Source organism: Lampetra planeri, chromosome 1, assembly GCF_965212315.1.
Source record: "Lampetra planeri chromosome 1, kcLamPlan1.2.h2, whole genome shotgun sequence".
NCBI classification, from domain to species: Eukaryota; Metazoa; Chordata; class Hyperoartia; order Petromyzontiformes; family Petromyzontidae; genus Lampetra; species Lampetra planeri.
In genome coordinates, this window is record NC_136107.1 from 14,202,036 (window position 1) to 14,224,554 (window position 22,519).

General features: G+C 45.5%; 1 protein-coding gene across 3 annotated transcripts in view; it reads right to left on the reverse strand.

Moving 5' to 3' along the window:
- The window catches only part of LOC144718734 (neuropilin-2-like), a 76,947-nt gene that overhangs the window by 25,929 nt on the left and 28,499 nt on the right, over positions 1-22,519 (reverse strand). For all 3 annotated transcript variants that reach the window (XM_078594230.1, XM_078594239.1, XM_078594247.1), the window contains 4 exons: positions 18,423-18,578; positions 8,800-8,944; positions 748-917; positions 28-237 (listed from right to left, as the gene is read on the reverse strand). In XM_078594230.1, coding sequence (XP_078450356.1) covers positions 28-237; positions 748-917; positions 8,800-8,944; positions 18,423-18,578 — 681 coding nt within the window. The remainder of the gene's footprint in view (positions 1-27; positions 238-747; positions 918-8,799; positions 8,945-18,422; positions 18,579-22,519) is intronic.

A 22,519-nucleotide genomic window follows, 5' to 3' on the forward strand; every position in this document is an offset into this window, starting at 1 on the left:
CTGGGGGGGGGGGGGGGGGGGGCTCACCTTGTAGATTCCGTCCAATGTGCGAGAGTGAGTCCATGTCACGCCGTCCATGCTATGCGCCAGGCGGAACCGCCGCACGAAGGCCTTGATGTCCCGGGGGCCGTGGCCATGGCTCGCGATGCCAACAGGCGGCGAGTGGTGCCCGACAAGGACCCCCTTGGCCCCCTGCAGCATGACCCCCGTCACCGTGCGTGGCTGTCCCAGGTCCACCTTGAAGATTGGGAGCATGATTGATTATTGTTGTTATTATTCTTATTATACAAATTTTGAAAATGGCAGCCTTTTAAAAACATTCGAGCTTTATCCCAGGTGGGTGTAATTCAATTGTATGTTGACTTCATAATGTGAGACGAATTGTCTGTTTTAAACTCTCACAGAAAAGAGCATCACCCTACGTGTTTAAAGAAATACCCTATACAAGCAGACTGCATAAAACTATTCCTAAGATCCTCTCAAGTGAACTTATTTTCTTTATTAACCTCGTGGTGGGTGTGGGTGGTAAGCGGTGGATGCAGTTGGTGAACAGTCAAGCAGTAGGTGTAGGTGGTGACCAGTGGGTGTAGGTGGTGAGCAGTGGGAGTGGGTGATGAGTGGTGGGTGGGGTTGGTGGGTGGAAGCGGTGGGAGCCATTGGTGAGCAGTGGATGATGGTTGGTGAGTGCAGCAGCATTGTGCAACAGGGTTAGCTCTGTCTGGTGGAGGGTGAATTTGGAGTATGGACCTGCAGCCACTGCCCATGCGCGTTGGGATTCGCCGGCGCCCAACCGTAGCGCCCCCCCAGTAGGCGAGCGCTGGCTGCGCCCCAGCGCATGTCCAGGCTGGAGGAGGCCGTGAGCTGCCCGTCTGGGATCAGCCCTGACGTGAGCCCCAGCAACTCCGAGCATGGCCCGTCTGTCGTGAGGATGGACGGACGTTAGGGTCAGAGGTTAAGCTGTTTTGCGTCAAAATTATGGCGGTTTACCAAACAACACTTTCAGGTCCGGCACGTCTGTGCCCTTCTTCAAGGAAAGGTGTACAACCCACCGCTGCCATGACGCCCAATGACGTCTCTTTTAAGAAGCCATCATCAGGAGTGCTGCTACACGTAGACCTTTGAAATTCTTTGAAACAATTAATCGATACGATTATCACATTGTCTCATTTTAGACTGCATTGTGATTACAATGAAAAGATTCAATGATCGATAACTGCAATGTACCCAACAAATGTGAAATGTAAAAAATATATACTTTTAAATTGAAAAACGTTTAAATCGGTCAGTGATGCAAATTATTAAAGCGTTCGTCAGATGTCCAGCCTCAGCATCTATACGATCATAAGACACAAACAGGGGGATCCTGCTTCTCTGCCTCCCATCACGGACACGGGGACACGACGGGGCCCATCCTTCTCGAGGCCTGGCCTAGCCAAACCCACGGCAGAATGCCAGCCACCAGCCGGAATTATTAGATCTGCTTCCCCTGTTTTCAGTGATAATAGCATTACACTTCGTAACAATCGCTCGTCCTAACACAATCAAGGATTCGTAAATCCTTTAATCGTGTCCTCGTGACTCCTGCTTTTTGATAACGGGTGACATCCCTGGCAATAAATCTCCACGTGACAGCAGATGAGAGTGCTCGGGAGTTGGGTATGTCGCCAAGCCCCCGGGCCAGCGAGACAAAATTGTCGCCTGCGGGCGAACGCGCATCTCGCACGCGCGGGGGCTCCCGCACAGGCTCCGCGCAAATTCGGCTCCAACGCAAATGAAATGCGACAGATCGCAAATTTCAGTTTGTTCGGCTGCCCTTTTTTTTCCCTCTAAGTGCAGTATAAAATGAATTTCTAGATGATCAAAGTGCCCTATTATGTTGTACAAAATAAGGGCCAATCACGTGTAATAATTTATCCGCTTGCAAATCACATTGATTAATGTATTTCACTTCATGTAAAAGCAGCATGATAATCCTATAAAGAAGCATTCCGCATGTAACCTATTTCCTAATTCTGCCACACAGGCGTCATCTTGGCAGCGAGCCGTTCACCCTAATTAATAAATTTTATTGTTGTAAATGTGCAGTTAAATAGAGCATCTCATTTAGAATGTGCTCTAGGTGATGGCACGTGTCCCACCGGCAACTGTGAACACATGCACACACACCCTATGCAGCAGCAGTTACACATCCCGCAGTGTACACACACTGCTTTGACATCACCTGTCAAACGTGAGCCCTTCCCTTCGCAAATAACATGCCTCGTCCAAAAACTAATTACTCGAGCATAAATATACATTAAATAACAGGTCAATTAAAACTATTTTTTTAATTTACTGTAACTAATAGAGAGACATTTCAGGAGACTGGCCATTTTCAAGCTTGCAAAAGAGCAAATTTCGATTTAAAGCTTTCGTGACTGCAGGGATTCAGTTTCTTGGATCTTTCGGTAAAGTCAAGTAGAAGGGAAATAAAACAAATATATAAACATTTTGTTATATTTTATTATTTCCCTTCTACGTGACTTTACCGAAAGATCCAAGAATATGCAAAAGAGCACTTAAATAATTCACCAATTTCTGGCACGTAGACCGTACGTATATACTTCTGTATTTATCAGTTGCAGAAAAACACGGTCTCCCGGTGGGTTTAAGCACGAACTTAGTTGTTCATTATAGTGCACGCACACACCCCAAACTGCCAGCCCCACACCACCCACCCCCACACCCCCAAAAAAAGAAAAAAATCCCTCGTCTGCAAATTCTGCGATTGCATACTCTTTGGTTCTATCGGTAAAGTCACGTAGTTAGATATAAAATATAACAAATCACGACGTTTCGATCGCAACACAAGCAATCGTCATCAGGTGGGACAACCATAGCAAGAAACAACTTCTGAAGAAGGCGAGAGAGCTGCCGTGGCACGAGGTTATATAGACTATATAGGTAGGGTACATGGGCGGGGCTAGAGATGGGGGGGGGGGCAGAGTAAGGTCTGCTGAGGTGACGGGAGAGCTAGGGGGAGAGAAAGGTGGAGGGTTGCCAATGCAGCAACAATGCCAAACGCTGGGGATGCGGGGAGAAATTAACTCGGAAAAACAGACAAGCACCCGGCAGATATGATGGAACAACCATAAACAGTTAAGGTTTTATATTCTTAGGTTTTTTCGGTAAAGTCACGTAGGTAAAACATCAAAATTAATGAAAATAAAATAAAATAAAAACAAAAATCACGACGTTTCGGAGGCAACACAAGTCTCCGTCATCAGGTGGGACCGTCACAGCCGAATTAGCTGCATCAAGTGAGGCAATGATTCAAGAAGTAATCCCTTATAAGCAAGTTGAAGGGGGGAGGAGAGGGGGGGGCTCATCAGAATGTGGTAGCCAATGAATGGAACGTATCGGGAGGGAGGGGTCGGGGCTCAAAGACAGCACGGAGTGCTAAGTACAACGCATCGGGAGGGGGAGGGGGGGGGAGCGGGGCCAAAACAATGGACGACGGCTTGGACGCGGTTGCTGCTGCACACGCCAACACAATGGACAGAGAGGGGGGAGGGGAGGTCTGATACACATGATAGACAAAAGAACGAAAATGCCCATGTTTATACCCATGCTGGCTGAACAATGAAGAGAGCACTGCCAAAAAATAACTGGGGATGTTAACACTCGGTAAAGTAAAGTAAAATAGTGCCTGTCAGATAAGATGGTCCAAAAAAGTGTAATTAAGTCTTTTTTTGCGTGGTTGATAACATCTTTCCAATGATTACTAAGTTTGTACCCATCATCACGGTTGAAATTATGTCTGTGTTTGTATATTTGTATGGCTTCGTGTACAAACCTTTGATGGTAGCCGGGAGGTTTGCAGAGAACCTTGGTCTCGGAAAAGACAATTTCATGAGAGCCCACCGAGTTGTAGCAATGATCGGCAATGGCAGAAGAATCAGTTCTGCCGTGTTTCAGATCTGACTTGTGCTCGCGGACACGATCAGAAACATGACGTTTCGTTTCTCCAATGTAGCAATCACCACAAATGCAACTCAATTTGTAGACTCCAGGATACTGTAAGTCAGGAACGACATCCTTCACAGATGGAATCAGATCACGGATTTTATGCACTGTACTGAATCGGACTTGGATCTTATGTTTGTTTAGAATTTTGGAGATCTTTTTGGTCACGCCTGCTATGTATGGTAACGTGATGGTTTTGGTCGGAGCTTCAAGTGGCTGTTTCTGTGTGGTGGGAGAGACAGCTTGGCGGATAGTACGGTCAGAGTATCCGTTCATCCTGAGGGCCCGATGTACATGTCTTAATTCACCGGTCAGGTGGTGTTTGTCAGAAATGCCATGGGCTCTGTGGTATAGCGTTTTGATGAGAGAATTCTTTTGAGATGGGTGGTGGTGGGAATCCGGTTTCAAGTAGGAATCTGTGTGGGTGGCTTTCCTGTAGACAGAATGTCCCAAGGATCCGTCAGGCCTCCTCTCAAACAGAATATCCAAGAATGGTAGTTTACCGTCTTTCTCCACTTCCATGTTGAATCTGATGGATGGGTGTCTAGAATTGACGGTAAACTACCATTCTTGGATATTCTGTTTGAGAGGAGGCCTGACGGATCATTGGGACATTCTGTCTACAGGAAAGCCACCCACACAGATTCCTACTTGAAACCGGATTCCCACCACCACCCATCTCAACAGAATTCTCTCATCAAAACGCTATACCACAGAGCCCATGGCATTTCTGACAAACACCACCTGACCGGTGAATTAAGACATGTACATCGGGCCCTCAGGATGAACGGATACTCTGACCGTACTATCCGCCAAGCTGTCTCTCCCACCACACAGAAACAGCCACTTGAAACTCCGACCAAAACCATCACGTTACCATACATAGCAGGCGTGACCAAAAAGATCTCCAAAATTCTAAACAAACATAAGATCCAAGTCCGATTCAGTACAGTGCATAAAATCCGTGATCTGATTCCATCTGTGAAGGATGTCGTTCCTGACTTACAGTATCCTGGAGTCTACAAATTGAGTTGCATTTGTGGTGATTGCTACATTGGAGAAACGAAACGTCATGTTTCTGATCGTGTCCGCGAGCACAAGTCAGATCTGAAACACGGCAGAACTGATTCTTCTGCCGTTGCCGATCATTGCTACAACTCGGTGGGCTCTCATGAAATTGTCTTTTCCGAGACCAAGGTTCTCTGCAAACCTCCCGGCTACCATCAAAGGTTTGTACACGAAGCCATACAAATATACAAACACAGACATAATTTCAACCGTGATGATGGGTACAAACTTAGTAATCATTGGAAAGATGTTATCAACCAAGCAAAAAAGACTTAATTACACTTTTTTGGACCATCTTATCTGACAGGCACTATTTTACTTTACTTTACCGAGTGTTAACATCCCCAGTTATTTTTTGGCAGTGCTCTCTTCATTGTTCAGCCAGCATTGGTATAAACATGGGCATTTTCGTTCTTTTGTCTATCATGTGTATCAGACCTCCCTCTCCCCCCTCTCTGTCCATTGTGTTGGCGTGTGCAGCAGCAACCGCGTCCAAGCCGTCGTCCATTGTTTTGGCCCCGCGCCCCCCCCCCTCCCGATGCGTTGTACTTAGCACTCCGTGCTGTCTTTGAGCCCCGCCCCCCTCCCTCCTGATACGTTCCATTCATTGGCTACCACATTCTGATGAGCCCCCCCCCCCCCTCTCCTCCCCCCTTCAACTTGCTTATAAGGGATTACTTCTTGAATCATTGCCTCACTTGATGCAGCTAATTCGGCTGTGACGGTCCCACCTGATGACGGAGACTTGTGTTGCCTCCGAAACGTCGTGATTTTTGTTTTTATTTTATTTTATTTTCATAAATTTTGATGTTTTACCTACGTGACTTTACCGAAAAAACCTAAGAATATGATTCCTTGCAGTCACGAAAGCTTCAAATCTAGAGTTAAGGTTTTACCTGGTTAATAACATCCTTCTAATGATTGCTCAATTTGTGTCTGCGATTGCACTTAATTCGGTCGAGCTCAGCGGTTTGAGTACAAACAGCAGAAGCTTAAGCCACGCTTGGTTGCCCATGTCTGGTAACCGCAAAACCCCATGTGTGTGTCAGTGGATCGACTCCCCGCCATTCCACCCCTCTGCTAGCAACTAATCTTCTTCTTGTTCGTCCATCAAAGTTGATGATGACCATGGCACGTTTGTCATTTTGTTGGGTTTTGATGAGTGCGCAGATGGCTGAAGAGGCCAATCCGAGCCAGGAATTCCCTGTGGCACACTGGACAGGTCAGGGAGGATGTAGAGCTCTGAGGTGCAGCCACACGTCCTTCCCTTGGTAGATTTGCGCTGCTGCCTCTTCAAGATAGCACAGGAGCGTCTCCTACTCTCACAGAGGACTGCACCGTCCTGTACTTTTCTTCTCCAGGCAGGTCGGTCCTGTGCTAGGGATTCCCAGCTTTTCAGGTCGAATTCAAAGCTCTTCAAGGAAGCTTTAAGGGTGTCCTTGTAGCGCTTTTTGGGGCCACCAGCAACTAATCACTATTTAATTGAAAACGGGACGGGCAATCAGAGGAGGCTGGCTAGCCCGGTGGCCAAGCGTGCTCACCACCCAGCTGGTTTACGCGGATGGAGTCAACAGTTCAATTTATACAGTGCCTCTCTGATGCCACTTCTTTATTTTCATATTTTACCGAAAGCCTGCCATCTGCTATACAGCATCAGTTCAATGCCATGTGCAAGTCTTCACAGGCCAGATAAAATATTGTGGTGAAACGGCCGAAACGCATCTCCTTGGCTCTCCGGTGTGTTTTCGATTCGGTTTCTGAAAAACCTCCCGGCACATAAAGCAAAACGTCGGACACATGCCGAAACTGCAAACACCTTAACAATACGATATGCCCGATTGCTGTTGAATAATGAGATCCTCCTCCACGTATGCAGGAGCGATGCGATCAGCATGAGTGCAGGCGGGAAATGGATTGTGGCGTCACGGGGCCGTGAGGGATGGTGAAGATTTGAGGAGTGGCCTTCATCCAGCAGTGGATAAGCCATAGCTGATGATGACAATGGCGACGACATTCATGAGTGAACTGGGCCCAATAATTATGAGTAGTCACGCACGAGGACCTTATATGATGGAGGAGCAGTGGCACAATTTTTAGCGTACTGCGGTAATGAACACCAGTGACGAGCGATATCTGAACCGGTCCTTGCAGACAAAGTATGGTTAAACAACTCCCGTGGCTGCGATAGCCTTCATCCCAGCCAGAGTAATGTAATGGGATAACCTTCATCCAAGAGTGTATTTACAAAGGGCCGTAAAAAAAGAAAAAAAATCAATAAAAAACATACCCTTAACTTATGACAAATTAGCCATTACAGTGCTTTGCCTGTACGAATTATCTGGGGTGTCCCTAGCAAGGGGGATATTCCATCTCAATAGACTCAGATTTAATTAGAAGCTAATTGGTTAATTGAAAGACTGAGTGAGCGACACGCTACATGGGGTGAGCTCTGGCTGAGCACGGCATTTCACGGGCTCGTGGATGTGTGGAATGGATGAGCGGGCTAGGCGAGGAACATCGATTCAACCTCCCGCCGCGTTGGCACACGCGTGCAATTGCAGTCGACAGGTTTGGGGATTGCAATGCGTAGGCACCACATTCCAGCGCTGGCTTCTGTCTCGCCAGTTCTCCCCTGCCTTCTCACCACGCTCATCAGGTATTGAGGCCACAAAGTAAAACCTGCTAACCACTTCCAATTATTATAATTCGACAAACCACCCACTTCTGATAACCACTATGATCACCAACCAATATTATGCTTTTTCAATCTCCAAATCGGCCTGATTATACCCGATCTCATCGAATCTCAGAAGCTTCGCAGGGGTTTAGCCTGGTTAGTGTTTCAACGGGAGACTTCATGGGAATTGTGAGGCTTGGGCTTTGAAGTTGCTTGGAGATGACAGCAGAGCAATTAATTCTTTAACCTGTGCAGGGCTTTGTTACCCCGTCGTATGCATGGTTGATTTTCTTCCCACATACCAAACCACTCGTTAACCAAATTAGCGAAAACATCCCAATGCAGGATGCTCATTAAAGAGTTTTGAGCTCAGTGAGGATGTGTGCCCTCTCCTAGCATCCACACAGCGCTCCCTCCCCCCCCTCTCTCTCCCCCCTTGCCCCTCCCCCCTTTCTTACCTATATAACCTCTTACCACGGCAGCTCTGTCTCCCACTTCAGCAAAAAAAAAATATTGCTGTGGTTTTCCCACCTTATGATAATTGATTGTGTTGCAATTGAAACGTCGTGATTTATTTTATTTTATACCTACGTGACTTTACCGACAGAACCAAAGAGTATGGATTCCTGCAGTCATGAAAGCTTCAAATCTAGCTCGTGTTGCTGGTGAAGAAGATCCACATCGGATAAAAGAAGCCTCTAGCCACGCGGTCCGGGACCCAGCTTATGATCCGGACCGGGATAGCGAACCGTGTCTAGTTCTGCCGTAGTGTGGCTCGATGGGCATTCAACACCCAAGTGTAGGTTGTGTTATGTAGAGTTGGTGAAATAAATAGTGTTGCTCCCAAGACAACGTCTGCGACTTAGTTGGACTCACTACACAAGTATTAACTTACAAAATGTCAATGCATGTTATTGTGAGGATAGGAAATTTGTCTCAGGAGTCGATATCGCGGAACAACCGTGATGGAGGTGACAAGTGTGCAGGCTGCGGCAGGCAAAAACATGACCGGGACCGCGGCGGGGAGCGGTGGCGCTTTGCAGGCTCACCTGTGACCTGGCAGCCGTAGAGCTCGAAGCGGAGCGCGATGCCCCCCACCCACTGCAGGGGCTTAATGCGCACGTAGCGCGCGATCACCACCTCCGCCAGGCGGTTCAGCACCACCGAGTTTGCATCCTGGTTGCCCACAAACTCCTGCTCCGACGCACGCAAGCATGCACGCATTCACTTTAAGCACGCAAGCACGCACACGCACTAAAATGCATTACTACATAACATGTGCAAACGTACGCACGTGCAGAAGCACAGAGATATTTAGGCAAAGGTGCGTGTTTGTGTACGACAGCTACAACAACAGCTGCAAATTTACAATTGCTACAACAACAGCCGTTGTTCACCGCTAAGTGACGGCGACATCACCGCGGCAGTTGTGCGAGGCTAGGTGCACGTTGAGGACGTCATGTGGAGTGTGGAAGGCTCGTCGGGCAGGAAGTCACGGGACAGACCCAGGTACAGTGAGGGAAAAAAGTATTTGATCCCCTGCTGATTTTGTACGTTTGCCCACTGACAAAGAAATGATCAGTCTATAATTTTAATGGTAGGTTTATTTGAACAGAGACAGAATAACAACAGAAATATCCAGAAAAACGCATGTCAAAAATGTTATAAATTGATTTGTATTTTAATGAGGGAAATAAGTATTTGACCCCTCTGCAAAACATGACTTAGTACTTGGTGGCAAAACTCTTGTTGGCAATCACAGAGGTCAGACGTTTCTTGTAGTTGGCCACCAGATTTGCACACATCTCAGGAGGGATTTTGTCCCACTCCTCTTTGCAGATCTTCTCCAAGTCATTAAGGTTTCGAGGCTGACGTTTGGCAACTCGAACCTTCAGCTCCCTCTACATATTTTCTATGGGATTAAGGTCGGGAGACTGGCTAGGCCACACCAGGACCTTAATGTGCTTCTTCTTGAGCCACTCCTTTGTTGCCTTGGCCGTGTGTTTTGGGTCATTGTCATGCTGGAATACCCATCCACGACCCATTTTCAATGCCCTGGCTGAGGGAAGGAGGTTCTCACCCAAGAGTTGACGGTACATGGCCCCGTCCATTGTCCCTTTGATGCGGTGAAGTTGTCCTGTCCTCTTAGCAGAAAAACACCCCCAAAGCATAATGTTTCCACCTCCATGTTTGACGGTGGGGATGGTGTTATTGGGGTCATAGGCAGCATTCCTCCTCCGCCAAACACGGCGCGTTGAGTTGATGCCAAAGAGCTCCATTTTGGTCTCATCTGACCACAACCCTTTCACCCAGTTGTCCTCTGAATCATTCAGATGTTCATTGGCATACTTCAGACGGGCATGTATATCTGCTTTCTTGAGCAGGGGGACCTTGCGGGCGCTGCAGGATTTCAGTCCTTCACGGCGTAGTGTGTTACCAACTGTTTTCTTGGTGACGATGGTCCCAGCTGCCTTAAGATCATTGACAAGATCCTCCCGTGTAGTTCTGGGCTGATTCCTCACCGTTCTCATGATCATTGCAACTCCACGAGGTGAGATATTGCATGGAGCCCCAGGCCGAGGGAGATTGACAATTCTTTTGTGTTTCTTCCATTTGCGAATAATCGCACCAACTGTTGTCACCTTCTCACCAAGCTGCTTGGTGATGGTCTTGTAGCCCATTCCAGCCTTGTGTATGTCTTCAATCTTGTCCCTGACATCCTTGGAGAGCTCTTTGGCCTTGGCCATGGTGGAGAGTTTGGAATCTGATTGATTGATTGCTTCTGAACAGGTGTCTTTTATACAGGTAACAAACTGAGATTAGGAGCACTCCCTTTAAGAGTGTGCTCCTAATCTCAGCTCGTTACCTGTATAAAAGACACCTGGGAGCCAGAAATCTTTCTGATTGAGAGGGGGTCAAATTCTTATTTCCCTCATTAAAATGCAAATCAATTTATAACATTTTTGACATGCGTTTTTCTGGATTTTGTTGTTGTTATTCTGTCTCTCACTGTTCAAATAAACCTACCATTAAAATTCTAAATTTATCATTTCTTTGTCAGTGGGCAAACGTACAAAATCAGCAGGGGATCAAATACTATTTTTCCTCACTGTATTATGTATGGGTTGACCGCCTAACTGAGAAGATTTGTGCACACATGTGTGCATAATACAGCATGCAAATGTATGGTTTCTTTTTTTGTTCTGTACAATTTCTACATATCACATGTGTACATACATTGATTAGATCAGCCCAAATATAACGCGAGATATGATTTTGCGTAAAATTTGCGTACATCCTAAATGACCGGTTCTCAGACGCACAATTTGAAGCATGCTTTTTGAGTGCAAGAGTCAGTATGAGCCGGTGAATCGTTTTGTGCCTCCTGAGTAATATGTTATGCGAGTTACATGTGCCACGCTATGCATTTGAGAATGATAATTCCGTCACTTATTCTCCTCTGCTGGCCGCCCAGTCTGGAACTCCCTTCGCCCAGCAATCCTTGCAATCCTTGCTGGGTGAATCCCTGCCCCTATCTCGAGTCCAGGCTCAAGAGCTTCCTCTCTTTCCTCTGCCTATGACATAGTCTCCCCTATAAAATAAATAGCCCATGGCTTCTAAATGGTACCTTTAGATATATGCTTTATAAATGCAAATTGTGGTGGTGTTGTTGCTGCTGCTGTGCTAACACGTGGGATTAGGGTTATCCTTTTGAATGAATGATATAGATAATGTAAAAGCTAAGCTCAAAGTACAATTATAACTGCTGTATTCATTCAAGTTTTGAACATAGGACACTGGGATTCTAACCGTATGAAACGACCAACAAATATTTTTTTGTGCACAATGACTTGTGATTATCATTGCAGATTACACGCTAGTGCCTTTAATAAATACCGATTGAGGTCAGCAAGGCATACAAAGAAGTGTGGCCGGCACCATGCCTCGCTGACTATGTCTCCCCAGATCTATTCTGGATACACCACACCAAGTAATTATTTAAGGCTGAGTCAACCTAGGCAAGGCCCAGAACCACTTTAGATACCACCGGCTACTGATTTATTCGTGGGCAAGTATTGAATAGAGATCGTCACTGGGTTTGAACAGTGGTGCGCGAACTAACATGTTATCATCTTTCCCTAGACAAAACACAATTCCCCCCTTGAGACTACATGGAATGTTGGGGCAAGTGCTGTTGGCGGGCACCTATGAAGGCAGGAACAGCACACGACAGGGAGGTGTGGACGACTGCACCACGCCCAGCCATGTCTCCCCAAAGCTCATATTTATACACAGCACCAGGTACTCATTAAAGACCGAGTCGATCTATGGGAGAGGCCCAGGACGGGTTTGGACATCACTCGCCACTGATGTTTGCAATGGTAGGCAACTGAACCGAGGTCGACAGGCTCGTATCCCCAGTGCACTAACCGCTGCGCTGCCACTTCCCCGCACACTTGTACATTCTCACAGACGCGTTTACGCAACATGCACACCGTCCAAAAATCCACATGAAAGGAGAATATGACCACATAATAGACAAAGCGTGTGTCCGCCGGCATTCAATATGTCAGATGCAGTGGTCCCGTTCTTTGTCGCTCAGTGCCAGTGTGTGCTTGCGTGCGTGTGTGTGCTTGAGTGCGTGTGTGCGCGCGCGTGCGTGTGTGCATGCGAAGCCCAGACGTACACAGCAATGGCACTTTAAATCTTGATGTAAAGTTTTTGTGACTGCAGGAATTCATATTATTGGATCTTTCGGTAAAGTCACATAGATAGGATCAAAGAAAATAAGAAAAGTGTTCCGATCGAAACGTCGTTGTTTTTTGGTTGCTTTTGTTTTTTTCTTTGATCCTATCCACGTGACTTTACTGAAAGACCCAAGAAAATGGCACTTTAATCGCATAATGAACTGCATGCAGGCTCAGCATCAAAACAACATCTGCGAACATCGTTTCTTGACAAGTGAAATATACAGTTCTATTACAGATTTGACATCACATTTAACCGATGCGGGAGAGAAAAGTCTGCAAGGGTTTTGAGTGACAGTCACCAGGCAGACCAACAAGAGATTAGTGTTGTATTTGCCCTACAAGTCTGGACTACAATTTTGCACAGTCTTAGGTCATCCCCACTGTCTATCTCTGTGCATTCCAAGGATCCTCAAACAAGCAGTACTTTATTTGCCAGCGACGCTGGCCAGCAATAATGGCCCTTCGTTGAATTTGATAAATTACTCCCCTGACCGTGTTTAATCGTCGTTATAGATATGTTTCATCCTCATGAAGTTTCCATCATGCTGTATGCTCTGTAATAGTAAAGACTTGATGTTTACACAATTGTAGAGCAACATTTAAGGATAAGCGATCGTAATAATAATAGTAATAATGCTGCCGTTAAATTACTTGTTGCCAGTATCATTATAAAAATAGTAATACTAAGTATTATATCAGATTTTATAGCCCTTTGTCAATGCATTGCTGAATGAAGGCCATCTCATGATGCTGTGTCAGTTGTGGATCTTGCTTAAGCATACTTCACCACACTCGTCAGTAAGGCTTGATGAAAGTGAGAGGCCATGCCCAGGACTGGTTAGAACATCGCTCGCCACTGATATTAGCTGTGGCTGGGAATTGAACTTAGGTGAGCGGATTCATAGGGCTGTACACTGCATCATTACGACTGTAGTGGTTTTGGTGGCTCATGATTGATGTGGTTTGCCACTGCTTATCTCACATTTTGTTTATTTCGATTTAAAGCTTTCGTGACTGCAGGGATTCATCTTCTTGGTTCTTTCGGTAAAGTCACGTAGAAGGGAAGTAATAAAATAATAAAATTAAAGTCACGTAGAAGGGAAGTAATAAAATAATAAAATTGTTTTATTATGTTTTAATTTTATTATTTTATTACTTCCCTTCTACGTGACTTTACCGAAAGAACCAAGAAGATTTTGTTTATTATTAAAATGTTTCCATTTATTTTTCATATTTTCGGTTGATCTTACGCAGATAACTATGGGGAGGATTGTTTTTGTTATTCAGACCCTATATAAATTTAAATAATGGCTATTAAATTTCATCACTCAATGCTATAATTGGAAATAATTGTTTAATTAATTGATTCATGTATAGGCTGCTGTCAAACAGCTCTTCAAAGTGACTGTAAAATATGACTCGTCGACTAACAGAATGATAAATATAATCTGTCCTTGTTGAGAATTTTTTTAAACTTTGAATAAAATTAAATTTCCGTTAAAAACTGTACCGTACTAAATATGGAGTATGGTTCCGATGACAACATTAACTACTATAGAACCGCTATAAGCAGAGGACGAATGAGGCCTCTTGGCAGCAGGGGGTCTTTAAACAGTGGCACCCAACGGACCAGCATGGCCACCTCGCTTGTTTACTAAATTAAGCAAATGGGATTTTAATGGGATTTTACTCCATGCAAAACAGCTTTATTAAGTGGGTACTTATAATTGGAATCCATTTATGCGAACGCAGCACCTACGAGTTTATGGAGCATTTCGCGAATGGCCAAACCGAGAAACGTCCTCTAATTTGCCTACGGCCAGCAACGCCTTTCTCTGATATTCCAAACGCTTCGTTTCTAAGACTCCTGCCTGCGGGCCACGGTTTTATCCGGGAGCTTACTTATGAACACGCGTGTGGTTTATGGGAAAGTCAGACTCGTGCTATGAGAGATGGCGTCTGTACGCCACTCTCTGCCACACTGCGCTAAACGCCTCTGTGTGATTGAGGAGTAAACTGTGGCGCTTCATGCAGATGGGGGCCAATCGCACACACACGAGTGCGAGCTCGTAAACACTTCTGAAATCACGCAATGCCATCATCACAAAAACGAGTCGCACTTCTCCTCTACAGAATACAGTTTTGGTTCACGACAAATAAAGGTGAAGAACAGTTGGGAGTGAGCTATTGAACGACTGCTCTGTGTATTTGTTCACGTACATCCCTGTTTCACTCTACGTACGGGTCGTAGGAGTTGCTTGATCATAGTTGACCACACTGGTCAATGCAGGGTTGTGGAAGTAGGGAACATAGACACGGGAGCATTGTAGTATACTACAACAATGGATTTTGCTGCACACCACACTCCCCCTGAAGTCTACTTTACCAGATGTATGGATTTGTTGTAATAGCCAGGGCGCAGTGTTGTCATGAACCACACACTTGTATCGCTGCAGGTTAAGAGATCAAGGCAGCGGTTGTGCAGTGCATGTGAAAATGTCCTCTGCGGAACAAAAAACTGCACACCCAACGATGGATTGGGAGTTCCAGAGTCAATACATAATTTGATATATATAAAACGAGATTCTTGCCAAAAGAGTGCAGTGTGCGTCGTCACTCAATTGCAATATTATTGCTGAGAAAAACGAGACGATAAATGAAGTTTCCAGCTGGCACACAGCAGGCCTGATGCAGTGGCAGAACTGGTGAAACGACTGGCCCATGACATAATAGAGGTCTTTTGGGTTAGATCGCGTAAATATATAATAAATGTGTCGTTAAAACCCGCCACCACCCGACACAGCCGACTACTAAGGGTTGTCACATAAACAGAACATGCCAATTCGTCACTAGTATAGCACACCGGTGTGTTGGAGAGCCAAGCCACAACATTTACAAACTAACTCAAAATACCTCTATTATGGATGATATTGGTCGTGAAAGCCTACGTGCAAATCTTTTTTTGTCTGTCATTGAAATAAAGTCTGAAAACATTTGGGGGACAAAAATATTGGATTGTGGAAAGGAGGCATCCAGCGTGTATGATGCAGTGAGTGCCACGATGAACAAGGGAAGCCACTTGGGCAAGGATCACATCCAGAAAACAGAGTCTGCTTGTGAACTAAGCCGGACTGCAGCCCCGAGTGACAAAATCATCTCCCCATAATTCCATAAACATCCCCCTCACCAGCCCCTCCCCCCCAGCCTCTCGGGCCTCCTACTCTGCTGCCGCTCCTGACTGGCACAGCGTTCAGGATGCATCTGCATTCCATGCCACGAGTTCAAAGCAGGGCGACCGACTGCTGGTCTATATATGATGCATTGCCGCAGCAGAAGATCGCGCGGACATTCACGACGGCGGGTGCCCCTTGCGGGTGGCGAGTCAAGGACCACTCTGAGGGTCAGAATGATTCACACTGCAGCCAAATTAATATATTATCTCGGTGAAGAAAAATGTCCTATAATCGATAAAAATGGCCCAGCCAGTGCTTATCGCTCCACACTTATCAATGCTCAGCCCGCCAGTGTAGCCGACATCATCAGAAGGAATCGTAATAGCGTCTTGAGCGTCACAGGCTGGACCCCATGGAAATTCCTACGGCTCAACGGCTCGTTGCACCAAAGCAACTGTGTGCATGTGTGCATGTGTGTGGGGGGGGGGGTTAGCATGCTGCATTATGAACTCGACTACCCAAGTTCGATTCCCACTCACAGCCAACACTCGTAATAATTCTCAGAACCAGCCCTGGGCATCCTTGAGATCAACTCAGCCGCAAATGAGTAATTGGTGCAATGTGTAAAACATTTCCACTGAAGGGCAATAAAGGCGGCCGGGCGTGGTGCTGGTCACCCACCCCCTCGTGTGCCGCCCCCAACCTGCATAGGTGCTGGCTAATAGCACTTGCTGCAAGAGCCTTTGTTTTTGTGGATATTTGTGCACGTGTACGTTTCGGTGTGTGTACGTAGGTGTGCATGTGTATACATGTGTGCGTTTGCTTTCCTTATTTTCCTGTATGTCAAGTGACACACAGTGCTGTGACCTGGCCCGTGACTCGAAAAGAACTCATTTAATAATCGGATTCTGGATGCTCCTGCAACCCGTGATCCACCATTTATTCACACATGTGCCCCAGGTAATCCATCACAGCTGGAAATACACAATATCAATGACAGCAGCAAAATCCACGCGCATTTGTCTACATGAAAAAGATACAGGACGTGTCAAGCATAAATTTACAACACTTGCCGTGTGTCCTATTCCAGTTTTTTTGGTTATTTAAATAATATATATTTACAAAGACCGACACATTTATCAATAGCACTGTGACTTTATAAATATATAAGTGGTGATGTTGCAAGCAATGACCATTGGCCAGAACATCTCATATTGTATATTTTTATTTTAAAACAGTATTTTTGACAAATGTGTTAAGTTTCCTTGTAAACTTTGCTTGTGCACCACTGCTGACACAGCATCACCAAATAATTTATATTTAAATAGAATAAAACTTTCCTGGATATTGACACGGATGGATACAAATATCCGGTATATGCCCTTCCAAGAAACCTATCCTACTCGCGAGCAGAATAATAACGCATGCCCTTTATATTTCGTTCAAATAAATGGATAACATAAGATGCGGTGAATGAGTTGGAAATAAGGTACATGTAACCGATTCCATCCAATCACAGACAGCTGTTAAAATCAAGCCAAAATTGTAAAGACAAAGTGTAAATCACATCACTATGACTATAATTTGGCTGTGAACAGAAACAATTCAATATTTCTTCATAGAGGCCAGGCTACTGTCTTTCAAGCTTGAAATAACGCAAATCAGTTAATGTATAGAACTATTTCACAGAATCTTTGACCAATTTAAGCTGACAGAAGTGCTGAGGTACAAAACCTGTTCACTGATCCGAGAGGAGGAATATTATTCATGTTTATTAAAATATCTCTTTGCTGTTCTTTGTTGAATGCTCTATAATGTAACAATGTCTCTTCATTAAAGAACATGGTTATCAACAGACATTATAATCGACACAATTACAATATGGACACCACTGACTGGAGATCATAATGAAGGCGAACGCACAGTGAACAATCTTTTCCATCATCATAATGCTGCTTTCATTGTCACATTAATACAACGTATGCAACAAGTTACTGCTATTTTACCCATTCACTCAATAATGACATATTTCAACGCCCCCAATCTGATATTTTGTTCATTGTTCTTGATTTAAAAAAAACTGCCAAATGCTCTAACCTTGCACGAAAGAAAAATAAGTAGAATATTAACAGCTGATTAAATAATGATGCTGCTCCTTCTATACCGGTGATTACTATGGTAATTCTGCTGATGCGTGTGTGTATGTGTATATTTAAATGAGTGAGTATGCATGTGAGTGACATGGCCTTCTTTGCTAATTAAGAGTAGGTGAGCAACAGGTGTGTGACGACCAGAGGAATCAGATTGGCGAGTCGGTACGTTTATAATCAGGCAAGTGTCGGCACAAAGTCAGCTGGTGGGTAGGTAAGTTGATGCGTGGGTGAATGAGTTATGAGTGAGTAAGTGACTGCGTTTCAAGATTATTGTTTTAAGTTCATTTTGTTGAACCAGGTGAGAACTCATTAGACAAGAGTGACCTGGATCAGTGGAATTATGAGCGGGTGGATGAATGATTAAACTGGAGGGTGAGTGGACAAGTGAATGGGTTGGTGGGTAGATAAGTGAGTGAGCATGTGAGTTTGTGTATGAATATGTGAGTGAGTGGGTAGGTAGGTGGGTGAGTGAATATTTCAGCGGGTGTGTAAGTGAGCTGGCAAGCAGGCAAATGAGCAACCACTAGAGTGAAGCAGACAAGCGTGCGCCAGGGTGAAGGAGTCGGCGGATGCTTGGGGCGGCAGCACGACTCACCTTGCTCTTCTTGTCGTCGCGGTACACGGTCCAGTCGTCCCCTGAGGTGCTGTACTCCAGGCGGTACGACGTCACGTAATACGGCCGCCCCGTGGCGTTGGAGATAACGCCCTGCGTGGCCACCCCGCTCAGCACGCGCACGAAGCGCAGGTCCACCTGGCATGAGCAGCCGGGGCAGGGTTGTCGGGGAGGGGGGGCGTAATGATTGGATGCCAACAAGGGGCGCATAAAGGCACACATGCGTCTAGGATGCTCTCTCCCAGGGAAAGTTGATTTTCGCGTTGAAAATCGATTTAACACGTAGGCTTTTACGACCAATATAATCCATAATACAAGTTTTTTGGGTTAGATCGCGTAAATATAAATGTGTCGTTAATACTCGCCACCACCCAACACAGCCAATTAGTAAGGTTTGGCTGTTCGCCTTATGATGCTAGTTGTAATTACTGGCGAAATGTTGTACTCACATTGCAAATGTTGTGGATTTGCTCTCCAACACACCGGTGTGCTGTACGAGTAACGAATTGGCACGTTCTGTTTTTGTGACAAACCTTACTAATTGGCTGTCGGGCTGTGGCGGGTTAAACGACACATTTATATTTACGCGATCTAACAAAAAAAACGTGTATTATGGATGAAAATCGATTGTTACGCTCACGATTTATGCATCGAATTGTCCGTGGTAATCGATTACTTTTGGTTTGTGGAACTGCTGGATAATTTTTTCTGCCTGAGGACGACCGTTTGTGTTGCGATCGAAACATCGTGATATATTATTATCATTTTGTTTTATTTTTCTACCTACGTGACTTTACCGAAAGAACCAAAGAGTATGGATTCCTGCAGTCACGAAAGCTTCAAATCAAGATTGAACTCTAAACGCATGTTTCTAAATGTGGAGGGAAAAAGCGGAGGACTCGGAGAGAAATCCGTGCGACTAGGTGGCGAGAGACATGCAAACTCAAAATATACAGGCGTTAGGATCGGAAACGAAACCCACATCTTCCTGTATACCAGGAGAGGTAGTTAACAGCTCGCCAAACTGAAAACGTGTTCATAATGTTATTGCTCTTATATTAAAGTATTGCTGATGTTTTGTCGCAGTTGTTGTTCCCTTTAAATTCAATGGATTAGTTTTTATCTTGTTTTGACCGACTCGTTTATGCAAACGTGTATTATTTGTGCGAGTTGATTGATTCTTACATATGCATGATTGGATGTGCTGTGAGGTATTACGAATGTAACGATTCGCACCTCTCGTGATTTTAATGAATTTGTGAAAACATGCAGTCTGCAAATTGAAGGCTTAGCTACTTAACCTGGTGATTTTATGAATGATCAAGATTCAGGAGGGACTCAAGTCGATAAAAAAAAATCAGCTATGGTTCATGTAGTGGCCTCTAGTTGTGAGTGGCAGGAGGGATAGGTCATATTACACATACAAATCAACAAAACATCGATTCTTAAATACGCATCACAAGCTGTTCGAATTGCTTCTATCCTGTGAACTAATGCATCGTTCCACCCCAAAAGGCACTCTTCCACCAAACCGCTCTGACGAGCATGATGAAGTATGGTCAAACAAACGCCACCGTCAACACGGCTGTCCGTGGGGAGGCCTTCGTCCAGCATAGGAATGGGAGTGCTATGAAAAAAAAGTATATATCCTCCAGAAATCATCGATTTAAATCTAAGTATTGGCACGCCGTTACATGCTGAACAGTCGAGGCTCAGATTGTATTCAGCTGCCTCCTGGCTATTGCTTCGCTGCAGCCGCCTCACTGCAACCACCGCCCAGACTCAAGGTTTCCTGGAGCCCTCCTGCCCCCCCCTGCAGCCGCCATCCCTCCCCTGCCCCCCACCCACCTTAGTAAAACAAACGAAGTTCTATGTGTTGGAATGCTCACAGAAGATCCGATGTTGGAGGAAGTGTAATGCTAACTGCGCGGTGTCTGTGCAAAGCATGTGCGCTACATTGAATATTACACAACATTTCCTTGGCAAGCTACCCAGGGTCTTAAAATATGAATGTTGCATTTTACAGAGGATGCGCCTGAAATTAAAAACATAAGATCACATGCGCCCACACTGGTAAAACCCTCAAGAGAAGAGTACACATTCCAGTCAACAACACTTCACATATCCTCACTAACTTACCTTGTTTAGTAAACATTAAATAATGTGATAGCCTCCTTGCCAATTCTACTATTGGATGAATGACTTCTCATGTCACTGTCGATCATTGGGGTTCTTTGACCATACTTCCCCGTGTAGGAGAAGGGGGTTGAAGGAATGGTTCAGATATCACTCGCCACTGATGTTAGTCATTACCAAGTTTAGTGCAGTCCGCAAATCGCTGAGCCCCCCCACTTTACTCCCTTCGAAGAAAAACAGCCCAATTCAATATTTAAAATAAACCCTGCATTAATTTCCAGCAAGGCAGCATGTACCACATACTCTACATTATATAAAAGCAATTGCCATGTCTTTTTGCCAATTTAAATAAAACACGAACGTTACTCGAGCTTTCAGCAAAACTAAAACACGCGCTCTCCCATCAGGTTGTGACTGATGAAGACGCTAAATTATGACGATGATGAATGAACAATGATGATGGATGCAGAATGATGATGATGTTGATGCTAATGTCCATTATGATGAGGTTGCCTCCCCCACACAAGGGGGCGTGGTGCTCATTCTTACACACGAGAGGGACGCAGCCCCATATCCACGCGCCATCACTCTCCTCATCTGCAATGTTATCATTTTTATTTTGAGATTGGGGGGGGGGGTGCGCGCACAAGGGGTAAAACGAGGCGGCGCGTGAAGGAAACGAACGCGTGGCCCAAGGCACCGGCAGGGCACGCGTTCCGCTTTGGTGCGCGAATCAGGGGTCAACGCAGGGAAATTTAATTAGCCGTGCGATTTATTCACGAGCAGCGAGCGTCGTGAAAACACAATGCGGCATTGCAGATAGAGGGGGGGGGAGACGTGCCACAATGGTGTTGCTCGCCAGAGGAATGTGAAGCGGTTTCACTGCCCGTACGGTTTCACATTATCGCCGTTTATTTCCCGCCGTCGAGTGTAATTCACGTGGTGGCTGTTTTTCCTTCACGCGAATGTGTCGCTGATTTGTAATAGCAATAATTGCCCGCGGCAGCGCTGCTGGTGGCTTCTTAACAAATTACTTCAAGCAGCCGAGTCGGATCTGCAATGCACGAGCGTAACATTTGCGCGATTTTGCGCGTGCAATCGCGCACAAATCGAAATCCGCGTGGACCAAAGGGCACTGAGTACACCCTGCAGTTCCATGCATAATAATGTTGAGCGCTAGACGATTAAGAACACGTCTACACCATCGACGCTCTGTGATAAACAAAGACAAGTAATACATAATGGCTCCTGGTCACGAGCCATCTCTCACAACACCACACAGTCTCAGCATCGCCGGCTCTGCATCATCCGCTTCCCGGTTTCGCTCTCATTCAGGCATTTCCTCATCTGCTGTCCCACCGACAAACGTACACACACACGCAAAGACAAAGATCCCCCATGTAGCTGCACAGACCGTTGGAGCATGTGCTGCAAGTGAACACCTCTGAACGCTATCATGGCGAGTGATGTGGCCAGCACCAAGCCATACCACTTTTGTCTTCACAGTTTATGTTTACACACTGCACCAAGTTCTCATTTAAGATTGAATCCACCTAAGCAGAGCCCAGGAGATATTCCCTGTTGATATTGGATGTGACCAATATCCAACAAAGATCTCCCGTATGGCCTTAACCGACTGTTGGGGAAAATGCTGTTTGCAAACACCTCTGAAGGTCAGCACGGTACACGAGGGAGTGGGTGGCCAACAACATGTCCGACCGCCTTTGTCTCCCCAGTGGCGATGTTTTTACACATTGAACTGGTTCAGTCACTGCGATCTCTACATTGGGTCAAACTTAACATCTCTTAATGATCGACGGCTTGTGCATCAGATATTATTTATTCACGATATGCTTACAAAGAAATCATCAGACTACCTGCTGGATCTCTTCACTGTTTCTAAGAACAAATGCTTCACATACCTTATTGCCGTACAAATACTG